A 13,046-nucleotide genomic window follows, 5' to 3' on the forward strand; every position below is an offset into this window, starting at 1 on the left:
CCTTACTTATGCAATTTACTTAGCCCAGTATATGGTTTCATACACCGAGCCCTACTTTACGCAATTTACTTAGCCCGATGTATGGTTTCATACAATGGACCCTACTTTACGCAATTTACTTAGCTCGAGGTATGATTTCATATATTGAGCTTTGCTCTACACTATTTACTTTGTCATCGTGTTGTTATTTGCATAGGCTTTTGGTTTAATATATATATCTTATATACATATATAATTATTCAGAATACACTATTTTGCATACTCTTGCTCTATTTTAATTATACATGTATTTATTTAAAATATGCAGTTTTGCATACTCCTACCTACTTTAAATTATGTCAGTATTTATTTAAAGATAGATTTGTGGATCCCTACTTTAACTCAATTTCAAAAAAGTCTTCATGCCAGTTTTTAAATTTGCATGCCCCAATGTCTCGTAAAATAAAACAAGTATTTTATGTTCGTGATGTTTGGCATACACATGTGTCACTTGTCCTACAAACAAAATAAGGTTTACATGCTCACATGTGTCAAGGTTGTGTGTTTGTTCTTATAGGACAACTCCCAAACATTTGAGTGTTCTTTGAAAACATCTTTCCAACTTGGTTCAAACTTTAACATAAGTTGGGATTGATACGACTCAAACATTCACTATTGAGTCTTCTCTTCGAACCAATATAATGCAAAGACTTCGACTACATAGACTTCGGTCATACTTAAGTCAGGTCTTTCTTTTCTGTGTCCAAAATGTTTCGGATATGCCTCCAGCCTAAGGTGCGTGAAATCATATTTTCCAGTGTTATGATTGGACTTCTTTTTGAGAATTCAATATCATTTTCATTATTATAGTACTATCAGACATGCACGATGTGCTTGTACATCAATGAATGATTTTAATATTTATAACAAACCGCATTATGCGATAATGCATTATTTTTATAAAAACATCACATGAATAGACATGATCGCTTTTATAGGCAAGATGCTTGATTTAGTTTAAAAGACTAGAGCATATTGAATGAGTTGTTAGATAAAATAAGACCTGATACACCCAATCATCCTTTAGTTCTATCAAGAAAGAGGATAGGAGGTACACACTTTGATGGATACATAGTTAACAACTACACTCCTCAAGTGGCAATGACTCAACGACTCTAGTTATCGGAGTTAGGAAATTGGGCTGCCAAATATTATCCTAGGTAGTAGATCTCATTGACTTCTGCAAAGTTTGAATACATCTTCCGTTTACAAGTGACCTCTAGAAAAATCTCTCTCAGTTATTATATTGTCCCCTTTGGAGTAGATTCAGCTAGTTGTTTAGGTTATAATTTACATAAAATAATAAACCCTTGAATGGTCTCGGTTGTTTCTATATTTTGTCTTGTGAGTACCCACAGGTCGTTAATTATTGAAACAAGATTATAATGTTCACTTTGCTTCTCTTGAAACCGAATGTTGTGAAATTTGTTAATGCATATGTTAGTCTTGTCTGATATCGATGTACCTACCAGGCTTTTCTGACTCTGACCCATTTTATGGGATACAGGTGATGAATAGACTGATGTTTCAGGTAATGGTGCGATGATGCGATGATATCACAAATTCACTTTTTCTATTATTCGCTCTTGAGCACATTTTTATAATTTTATATAAGGGCTTTTGTAATAACCCTTTCTATCTAAAACATTGCTTTCAATCTTTATGATTTTGAATGAATATATAGAAATGCGGACCCAAATCCGAGACATTTAGAGACCCAACTTGTCGGATGAAAAAATTGCCTGTAATATACCCAAGATTCGTCGACTTGTTCTTTTCAAATATTGTTTTTCACTGAAATATCATTTTCAACTCTAAACAAGGACTGATTGTTAAAAAATTTAATTTTTTCTTAAAATTTATAAGTTCTAGATTTTGGGGCATTACAATCATACATCACAAGGAATCAAATAAATCCATCATCATTATATGTCGAGAATATAATCCCGGTGCTAGCCCTTTAGTAAATGGATCCTCCATCATATTCTTTGTACTGATTGTATCAATACACACTAAATGATTCGCAGTTCTTTCTTTAACAACAAAGTAGTTTAACTTCATATATCTACACGAAGTGAAACTCTTGTTTTTATTAGAGAAAGACAAAACAACTTCATTATCACAAAATATTTTCAGTGGCCTCTCAATAGAGTCCAGAATACCAAGATCGAAAATAGAATTTCTTATCCATATAGCCTGAGACAAAATCTCATATGTACAAATAAATTTTGCCTCCATGGTGTAAGTTGCAGTTGTAGACTATTTTTCGCTTCTCTATGAGACATCGTCACCTACTAATATGAAAACGTATCTCATAGTAGACTTTCTACTATCGAGATATTCTCATAAATTTGTATCAGAGTATCCAACAACCTCTAGGTGATCTATATTTCTGTAAGTCAACATATAGTATTTCTTTTTTTGCAAATAATGCATGACCTTCTTCGCTGCCTTCTAGTGTATAATGCCTAGATTAGACTAATATCTATCAAGCATTGCGTGCAGGTCTGCGCATATTGCAAACTCTCAACCGTTGAAGCATATGAGATGTTTTTCATCTTAACCTTCTTATAATCATCTTGATGACAGTCTTTTAAGCTTAATTTATCCCTTTTTACTATGGGTGCCAAATCTGGAGAGCAATTCTCTATCCTAAATCTTTTAAGAATTTTAAAGATATACACCCTTATTTCTAATATGATGGATCTCAATTTCAAGGACATAAGCAGCCACAAGAATTTTTTGTCTTATATAGTAGACTCAAATCATTATTTACAAGAAGAATATTATCAACATACAAAATCAAAATTATGAACTTACTCCTACTAGCCTTAAGATATATGCACTGATCAACAATGTTTTTAGTGAATTCGAAAGTCAAAATTACCTTATTGAACTTTTTGTACCATTTGCAGAAGGCTTGTTTAAGTCTATAAATTGATTTCTTTATTTGTAAAATAAATTGTTTGAATCATCTATAATAAAACTAGGAGGTTGTTGCATATATACTTTCTCTTTCAGATCCACATTCAGGAAGGTCATTTTTATATCCTTTTGATGTAGCTCTAAATTAAAATGAGTTATGAGAGTTATGATTATTCTCAATGATTTTTTAGTTGAAACGGGAAAAAAAGTTTTATTATAATCAATGTCTTTCATCTAAGTGAACCCCTTTGCAATGAGCCTAGCCTTGTACCTCTTTACACATCTTTTAGATTTTGTTTTAGTCTTAAAGACCTATTTACAACCAATAAGTTTGACTTCATTTGGTCGATGCTCAAGATCTCACACTTGGTTCTTTGCTATAGAGTCAGGCTCTTCTTTCACGAGATTGATCAAATGTGTTGATTTATCACTTTCAATGACTTTTGTAAAGGCTAAAAGATCATCATCAATATCTATGAAATCGTTAGGCTCTTGCAAATACACTACATAATCATGGTAGATAGCAAATTTCTTGGTCCTCGTGGACCTCTATACATGTGTTATTTATGGTTTAATTTGAACTTATGTATCTTGTTGTTGTTGTATATCCTCATCGACAACTTGTTCTACTTGAGATTGATAGTCATTGACCAGATTTTTTCTAACATAAACCAAAAGGACAATGATAAAAAAAAAACTAAACTATTTTCTTTTATAGGTAAAGAAACAAAATTCTGTAATTCCTCAAATATAGGACTTTAAAATATATTTATCCCAATAGAACTATATTTAAAAAATCTTGATTTATCTGTTTTCACTATTTATAGTGCATGAAATGGATAATAAAACTTAAAGTTCTTTGATTTTTCTGAATAACCAATGAAAAAACCACTTGTCGTCCTAGAATCAAAGACTTTTATATGTTAACTATACAATTTAGCTTCAACAACACATCCTCATGTCCGCATATATGACAAGAAAGATTTCTTACATGTTCATAACTCATAAGAAGTCCTTTTGACAGCTTTCTTATTAACATTATTAAATGTGTGCATGGTTGTCTTAAAAGCTTCACTCCATAAGGTCAAGGGAAGGACTGAGTAATTCAATATTACTCAAACCATCTTCATAAGCGTACATTTTTTCTTTTAGCTATATCATTCTGTTAGGCACTACCAGTATGGAGTATTAAGGCACAATACATTTCTTCTTTAAAAACTACGCTAATAGCCATTCTTTTTGTCTCATCTAAGTGAAACGATCATGGTTATTGTTGTCAACGACTACTTTCGGCAGCCACCGGTCGTCAATCTCAACCATCTGTCGACGACTACAACGATGAAAACAAAAAATATAAAAGGGGGCAGAGGCTGATGACGACTACATCCTGGCTCCTGGCAACTCTATTTGTCGACGACGACCACCTTCAGCCTCGATGATGTCAGCTAGGGATGGCAGTCGGGCGAGGCGGGGTGGGGGACAAGGTCTCCACCCCCGCCCCGCCTCAAGATTTTATCCTCCACCCCTGCCTCCATCCCCGACGAGGAATGGATTTTATCCTCCATCCCCGCCTTCATCCCCGTTTCATGTCCTCCATCCCCGGTTCAAACGGGGATGAGGCGGGGCGGAGATATTGCGGGGAAAAGTGGTTGGGGCAGGGACGGGGCGGGGAAAAGTGCATGTCCATCCATGCCTCCGCCCCCGGACGGGGATGGATTTTAACCTTCATCCCCGCCTCCATCCCCGTTTCATACCCTTCACCCCCGGTCCAGACGGGGCGAGGCGGGGCCCCGCTTTCCCCCGGTCCACTGTCATCCCTAATGTCAGCTGCATGCCTGAAAACGGTGGATCGCCTGTTGGACAATTCCTTTCTTGCCGTCGATTTTTAAATCCAAACTGGAGTTCGGTGAGGGAGAAGAAACAAGAGGGATATTACGACGATAATGACATGAACGTCGGCACATCCACAACGATAACACGTGCAGCAGAAGTGTGGGTGCATAACCCAATGTTAAAATAAAATGCCGAGAGAATGCCACTTACAGGAAGCAGCCATTGTCGATCTATACCATGGCGTTCGTCTCGATGCCTTCAATGTGCTTAGGCAGTCAAGTGGAGAGGTAATCAGGACCCTTGAACCCCATAGACTGAGAAAAATCTATATCACGTAGCACTCATACACTTTTGGTGATTTATATAGTTGAAAATTATGTAGTAGAGGTCTCCATTCATAGACAGTTCCGTGACCTTTTTCACATTCGATTAGCTTCTAATTCACCTAGCTGTCCTGCAATCATAATCTCTACAAAAAATTAAAAAGCCCTTATCGGTTGATGTGGCCGGCTGTATCCAATCCACAGTCAACACACGGCACAAAAGAACAAAACAAAGGTGTCAACATGGCTGATTAGAATCCTACTAAGGCAGCATAACAAAGCACAGTTGAACAAGCTAATATTATGGATATCCTTCGTGAAAAAGAAAGAAATCAAACTGCTAAGGCAGTTTCCAATATTTCAAATTCAGATTCTGTTAGTGATTAGAGTAATCAGGGTGTCGATAAGGTCGAGAGTGACCTGGAAGATATGCATACGGTGGTTATGAGATTTACATTTCACTCTATTATCTTTTTTGGCGCCACTCATTCTTGGCTCAAGCTATATAAATTCTTGCTCGTACCCAGGGTAAATAACAAGAGAGAAAAATGAGTTTTTACCCCGTGGATGTAGGTCAGCATCTAACCAAAACTGTTCTTGTTCTTTTCTTCCCTTCTTTTCGTTTTCTTGGGGAAAAACGGTGAGAAAGCCAGTGACAAATAAAAGAGAAGCGAGTGAAAAACGAAAAAGATGCAAGAGGAAAGCTATTTGGGAGAAATACCAGTCTTGGAGTGGCCGAATCATGGAAATAAAACTGCGCGCCTTGCAATGGAGGGTTTTGTTCTTAGTTACAGTAGATGTGGGTTCCATATATTCCACATGGAACTGAGAAGAGAAACCGGAGATAGCACATGCATAGTTAGGAATGCTTATGCCTTGGTCCTTACGGACGATGTGGGACGAACAAAATTTCATTCGTGAGATCTGCTTTGGACTGCAAGAAGCAAACAGGAGGCAGATGTCCAAAGTACCAGGCATGCTTTCTTGCCAAAACATAGGTAACAAGGAGCATCAGATAAGTCACAAAGATGTACATCTGTTTGCAGTTTTCTAGTACCCGGGTACGTAATTCAGCCAGTCCTTCAGCCGTGATAAACTCCAATCATGAAGGAAAGTCGTGTACCTCCTCTGATGGGATGGAATAATTCGTTGTGGGTGACCTTCCTTGAGGGTGATCAATTTTCTCAGATATGGCTTCGGGGGTCAAACTCTTCCAAGCAGAAACTAGTCACAAAATGAGGAAAAGAAATCGCCGGTATTCAATTTGCCAAGGCAAAGGTCGACACGCACTCCCAAGTTCGTGTTTGCCACATGAAAGTAGAGAATGATACAGATGATAAGTACTTTAGTATGGAGCACATAGGCAGGTTAAATCCACAAAGGGAAATAACTGAAGCACGAATACAGCACACCAACGTTTTGTTAGAGACAAGATGTTGTACATATTAAATCCATAGCAATACCACAGAAGAAAAACGTAAGCAATAAAAGATTTATATGCTTTTACCGAAGCGTACAATATGGGTGAGTGGGGTTTTCATCCTGCAATTTTGTTTTCAAGATTTTTTAAAAATCAGCAGTGAAGATTGTATATGAGCTTATAAGAGAAAAGTTTGAAGGTACTAACTCTTCATGAGAGAACCCAAAAAATAATCTCTCTATAGATAAGCACACTATGTGAAAGGTTTTGCATTTGAGAATGGGTGGTAGATCAATTATTTATTCTTTGGGAAACTAAACCTGATATTTTAGTTCATATTTCTGTTGGCTGCTTGACATAAGTTCCCTATTCCCACCATGTGTGGGAAAAAGACTTTCTGGTAGCTGTATTAGAGGAGCAACAGGGTCTCCACGCACGATCAAAGATTTTGGCATACGCTAACTGTCGTTTTAGCAGGTAGTTCCAACTCTCTAACTTTTCTGCTTAATTTTGTGATCGAACTGTGCTGAATAAGACTGCTAGATTGTTTTAGTTGAGCTTCCTATGGACGGATTCATTACCTCCCTCCTGAATCTGTAATAAAAAGGGATGAAAATTCCAACGGGACGTCCCTGACTTTTTCGCTTAATCAGATACACTTGCATGTGTGCGGGGGTTCCCCAAGTCCATCCTTGTCGGCATCTACGGCAAGGGACGGGCACACACCAATCGCAAGTTTGCTTTTGTTGTCATAAAAATAAATAAGGGTGTTCCTGTAATTACTCTCTCTCTCTCTCTCTCTCTCTCTCCTGTTATTACTTGTTACTGGAGCATGGACGAACGTCTCCCAATTCTTTTCCGCCATCTGAAGGGGTGGGGGAGGGGTGAGGAGAGAAGGGAAAGCGTGTACTCTTGCAGAAGATTAGGCAGAAAGGGGACAGGGAGAAAGGGGGGAGGCAGAACGGACAAGTACGATGGTGGTCGACCTTGACCGGGAAGTGCAGGGGTACCTCAGGAAAGAGAGAAGCAGACGTACATTTTCGTAAAACCTTTACCAAGAAAACAAAAAAGAGGGAAAGTGAAGGGCAGGGGAAGGTGGTGCTTTTGTCCGTGTCCTTCTCTCTCTACTCTTTGCCTTCGGCGTCGTCGGCAGACTCTGCACGCACCACCTTTTGTCTTATTATCTCTCATTTTCTTTGCTTGAACCTGTTTTTCTCTCTCCCCCACCGACCTATGTGTTTTTTAAAAAGAAATAATTGGACCAATGAGTTAAGAATAAATGATAATGACGAAGAGCAGCAATTAATAGATGAACACGGCATGTTTTTTCTCTCTTACTTTCGTTTCCCGACTTTACCATCATTGTCAATAATTTTTAAAAGGTTTCATTTTTTTTTTAAAAGGACAAGATAAAGCAGTGTAGTTGTTCGAAGAAACTAATTTTTATTGTATTTATGAAGGGGATTTTGGGTAGGAAGAGAGCCCATGGTTTCGGGGTTTTTATATTGAGCCGCCCGATTTGTCGTGACTTCCATCTCTAAGAAGCCCCACTCTTTTGGAATCTAGCGTTTGACTCCACCCCTCCCCTCCTCCTTCTCCTCCCTCACATTTCTTCCCTTCCGCCTCTCTCTCTCTCACTCTAACGACGATGGTCGGTTCTTCTCTCTAACTTGGGTTTCTTCCTGATTGGAGCCCACCCACTGTTTTGCTTTTCTCTGGCGAGAATCAAAGAGCGAGGACTAGAGAGATTGATCTCAGGGTTTGGAGGGGGGCCACTTTCGCTCTCTCACGCCCCATACTCACGGGGATTTGTGTTTTCTCGAGAGAGAGAGAGAGAGAGAGAGGAGAGAGGGGAGGGGTTTTCTTTCGTTTTTTTTTTCTTTTCTGATTTGTTTCCTTCTTAACCTTTCTTTGCTATTTGTTCTCGTTGTCCGCTGAAGCATGAGAGAAGAGTGTCGCAGGGAGGAGTTGTGTTGGTTCCTGAAGGTTTTCCTCTAGTATCATCCACTCCGCTATGGCTGGAAGTAACGATGTGTCACTCAATGACGCCAAGGTACCCTTTCTTTTTCTTTCTGGTCTTGTAGTAATGAATTTCCCCCTTTTGATTTGTGGGAGTTTAATCTTGATTGATGGTTTCTTCTCGTTTTCTGGGTTTTATCCCTCGTTTTCCTCGACCGATTCGGGCCAAAGGACTGGCGGTTGATGCAAAGACTTGGGGTCTCGGAGGTTTCCTGATGGGTCTGATTAGTTCTTCATCTTCGCGATTGTTTCAGTCTTACATGGCTATTCGATTTAGGGATTTTTGATTTTTTTTTCTCTTTCTTTCTTTTCGTATTATCCTATGGGCAAAAGAAATGAAGCGCTATGACTGATCCTCAGGATGTAAATGGAGTTGTCAGGTGTCGCCATATATCGGGATGTTTATTTCTTCTGTCTATTCGTATTCCAATCAAAATGATAAAATTAGAAACAACGGCGACCAAAGAGAGAGCGAGAGTTTTGTATTTCATTTTTTGATTGGGGATGTTTTAGGTCCTTTCTGGTTTCTGATAACCTAAAGGGATTTGTAATTTTGGATGTCGTTCATATACGCAGATGGTGGTTCCCCTCAACACATGGGTCCTCATATCCAATTTCAAATTGGCATACAATATTCTCCGCCGTCCCGACGGAACGTTCAACCGCCATCTAGCCGAATTCCTCGACAGGAAGGTGCCTCCTAATGCCTCTCCCGTGGACGGGGTGTACTCCTTCGACGTGATCGTCGACCGTTCCACCAGCCTCTTGAGTCGGGTTTACAGGCCTTTCACGGGCGCTCAGCCCGGCGCCACAGCTACCCCTGTTTCGTTCGACGCCGCCCCGAGCGACACCGTCCTCCCCGTGATCATCTTCTTCCACGGCGGCAGTTTCGCGCACTCCTCCGCCAACAGCGCCATCTACGACACCCTCTGCCGCCGGCTCGTGACCTTCTGCAATGCCGTCGTGGTTTCCGTCAACTACCGCCGGTCCCCCGAGCATCGCTTCCCCTTCGCTTATGATGATGGATGGGCAGCTCTGGAGTGGGTGAACTCCAGGCCATGGCTGACCAGCGGGAAGGACTCCAAGGTCCACGTCTTCTTGGCTGGCGACAGCTCCGGCGGCAACATTGCTCACCACGTCGCCCAGCGGGCCGCTCAATCCGGCGTTCCGGTGGCCGGTAACATACTGCTGAACCCCATGTTCGGTGGTGAGAAGAGAACAGAATCTGAGACTCGGCTTGATGGCAAGTACTTCGTGACGATTCAGGATAGGGACTGGTACTGGAGAGCCTTCCTGCCAGAGGGTGCGAACAGAGACCATCCTGCCTGCAATCCGTTTGGTCCCAATGGCGTAAGCCTGAAAGGCCTGCCGTTCCCCAAGAGCCTTGTAGTGGTTGCAGGCCTGGATCTGGTGCAGGACTGGCAGTTGGCCTATGCTGAGGGGCTCAAGAGAGAAGGGCAGGATGTGAAACTCATCTATCTGGAACAGGTAACAATTGGGTTCTACTTCCTTCCCAACACAGAACATTTCTATGGAGTTATGGAGGAAATAAAGAACTTTGTGAGCTCCAATAGCAGCTCGTAAACTGACCACCCTCCAAAAAACCTGCATCATATAACCAAAGAAGCTATCCAGCAATTCATTTTTTTTTCTTTTTTACTCTTTTCTCGGCTTTGAGTGTTGATGTGCAGTGTAAGCGTAGTTTTTGTTGCTTTGTTGTTGGTTGTCGCAAGGCACATGGGCAGAACTCAATTTGGGTGACTGGTTTTTTGGGCTTATGAAGCTGCTGGTTGAACTGAAAATCTTTCAGCCCACTTCAAAATTTAGGGGAAACATGCAGAGTCTCCATGGTTGCAAGCAGCACACTCGCATCTTGCTGATTGAGAGGGCAGTGATCGAGGAATTACAGATTGAGCTCAAAGGGCATATGATCATTGTATGACTGAAGAAGATTGCAACATGATGAAATCATCGACCATCATCAGGTTTCACATCCGAGAGTCATCATCTTGCCACTGTTGTCTCATTCAAACGATGTGGAGGGATCGTCTGTTTGTTTTGATGCTCAGCTAGCTAATTTAAGTGCTAATTCTATCTAGTGCATGGGGGGATATCTGTGACTGTCACATACTTGTGTCTTAGAAATATGTAGACACTTATCATATATAAAAATGAAATAGGTGTATATGAAATTTCTCCTTTTTTTTTTTCCTAGTCTTGTTTGGTTTCCATGTCCAGATGTTGTTTCTTATTTTGATGCAAGAAACTTTTTGGGGGGTTACCCTTTGTACATGCTCCACGCTCATACGCTACTATGATGAGGACCACATTCCACACATGATATTATTGGTGCCAAAGACAAGCCTCCTGTTATTTGAAGGGCCTTATGTAGCTCAACGATTGATTGTTCTCATTGGATTAAAAAAGGCTGGAACAGAAAGGAGAAAAGCAAAGACGTGCCGAGCATCATGGTCGTTTGTGTAGTTTGGATTAACTTGGTTTAACATGGCTATGGAAGATTGGGTGAAATCCATCTCCCACATCTCTTTGTTTGGGAAATCCACACGGCTAGTGACGAGGACCCCGAATGGGATGTTTGTCGTGTAGAACAGAAGTGTGGACCTGTCCAAATAAGATAAGGGAGGAGCAAGAAACAAAGAAAAACCAATAAAAAATGCCTCTGTCCTGTTACTAGCTGTCACACATAAATGGGAGGAAGAATACGTGATATGGACACATCATTTTTATACTAAGTAGTTCCCAAATGAAACGGTGGTTGCGGTTTGTGTACACATGCTAACGTGTCCGTGTGACATCGGCTGCAGTGAACGGGGTATTTGGTGTTATGTTGATGGTTTGGTGTTCATTTAAGTCCATGTATATAGTATGCCAATATGAACATTTAATGTCCCTTGGCAGCCAAGTTTGTTGTACCTTCTTTTACTCGCATCGCATGAGAGGCAGTCTCATCTCATGTACGTGCTTACAGAAACTAATGAGCACAGCACAGTTGCTTCAAATGGCACGGTTGCTTCAAGCTACTCGGTACTGGGGGCACAACATACTAGTGCAAGGAGCAGAGCCTCAGCTTTTTCAGATGGATGGTGACCGAAAGAAGGGGAGGGCACCTTTAACGAGAAGAGTCCCCTCTCCCCCCTTCCCTTCCATGTCAAGCAGCAGCAGTAGCAGCAGCAGCAGTAGCAGCAGCAGCAGCAGCAGCATTTTGTTTGAGTGATGAATCAGTGGTCGGCGCTGCCTGTGGAACGTACTTTATTCTGTTTCTCCATCTTTACTTTGACAGGAGGTGCAACAAATACCTGGTTGACTTGTAACACATTTGCTTTGGCCACAGGTGGAGATGGGAGATCACACCGTTTGAGAAGGCAAAAGCAGTGATTGTTGGTCACAAAGTTAAATCTTATGGTCAAGTATCATAAGATTCAAGGGATGATTATTCTCCAGTGCGAATCATAACGGCAGGTTGCATCTTTTCATGTTTCACTGAACTTTATAAAGCGGCCGTGCTTTGTAATTTGATAGCTCAAGATCTCTCTAGAAAATCCAAGAATTGTAGGGCATTGAGACATCCATTTCACTGGCTTCAAACTCGTAAAACTAAAACACGCCAACAAGGGGGGGGGGGGGGGGCTCTGCTTGTCTGGCAGGAGCAGTTAGCGGACGTCACCTTGTGTTGGGAGGCTGCAAGTTCGAATCGCAATGGTATAGTTGTATAACTGGTAGGGGTCCGCCTAAACCCAGCTTTCACTGTCGAGAAAAAACTTTCTCGTAAAACACGGACAACATTTCATTTACACACGTCATACCATAGTTACCAAGAAATTGGTACAAGAAGCGATGCGTGAAGTAGAAGCGGAGAAGAGGATGTTAAAAAGCAGTATGACGTAGGAAGCACGAACATAAAATTATATAAAAACAACATGCTAGCTTGTCATACAAAAATTATAGTTTTCTAATATGAAAAATATAATAAGTGAGGGGAAGCCAGTGGGAAGGGATAAGAACGTGAGTGAAATGTTAAGCTAAGAGAATCGATTTGGGAAACAAAGAGGAAGCGGGCTTCCCCCCGAAAGAGAAATGAGTTTCTCATATTTAGGAAATGGGGTTTTCAAAGCTTCCGTTTTATTAAAAAAAAAGTGAGGAGTTCTTGCTTTCGAAGCGAGCTTTCCCATATAACTAGAAGCTTCCCTAACTATATGCATGACACACATGTTAAGAGAAGCAAATTGCACTCAACTAGTGTACAGCAGAGCCACGGAACTGGTCAAAGGTACATACAAATTTGTCTATGCACCAAATGTCCGTAGTGCATTCATTATTCATTAGAAAGAGTAGAGCAAAAGACAAACAGACTTCTAAAGAAACAGAGTAAGATGCAGGAAAAAAAAAAAAAACTTAAACACGGCAGAGACAGCCACATGCCTCGCTAATCCAGCATCACTCCAGCCAGACAAGTTTTTCTTTTACCT

At 40.7% G+C, this 13,046-nt stretch overlaps 1 protein-coding gene across 2 annotated transcripts; it reads left to right on the plus strand.

The window, feature by feature from the left end:
- The first annotated feature begins 8,071 nt into the window (after positions 1–8,071).
- On the plus strand, positions 8,072–10,744 carry LOC149837191 (gibberellin receptor GID1C-like). 2 transcript variants are annotated; one of them, XM_090005877.1, is made up of 3 exons: positions 8,072–8,593; positions 9,136–10,047; positions 10,251–10,744. In XM_090005877.1, exons 1-3 carry the CDS (start codon positions 8,555–8,557, stop codon positions 10,338–10,340), a joined length of 1,041 nt encoding a protein of 346 aa, XP_089862003.1. In that variant the 5' UTR covers positions 8,072–8,554; the 3' UTR covers positions 10,341–10,744. The 2 variants fall into 2 exon arrangements, with proteins under 2 accessions (XP_089862003.1, XP_089862002.1); XM_090005876.1 differs by having other exon boundaries at positions 9,136–10,744.
- The last annotated feature ends 2,302 nt before the right edge of the window (positions 10,745–13,046 follow it).

Source organism: Nuphar pumila, chromosome 5 (assembly GCF_984573655.1).
Source record: "Nuphar pumila chromosome 5, dmNupPumi1.hap1.1, whole genome shotgun sequence".
NCBI lineage: Eukaryota > Viridiplantae > Streptophyta > Magnoliopsida > Nymphaeales > Nymphaeaceae > Nuphar > Nuphar pumila.

Bases quoted from the DNA above. Each gene is read 5' to 3' on its own strand.
- LOC149837191 (XM_090005876.1), top strand. From the start codon at position 8,555: ATGGCTGGAAGTAACGATGTGTCACTCAATGACGCCAAG. The intron at 8,594-9,135 runs GTACCCTTTCTT...TCATATACGCAG, and splicing joins TGTCACTCAATGACGCCAAG to ATGGTGGTTCCCCTCAACAC.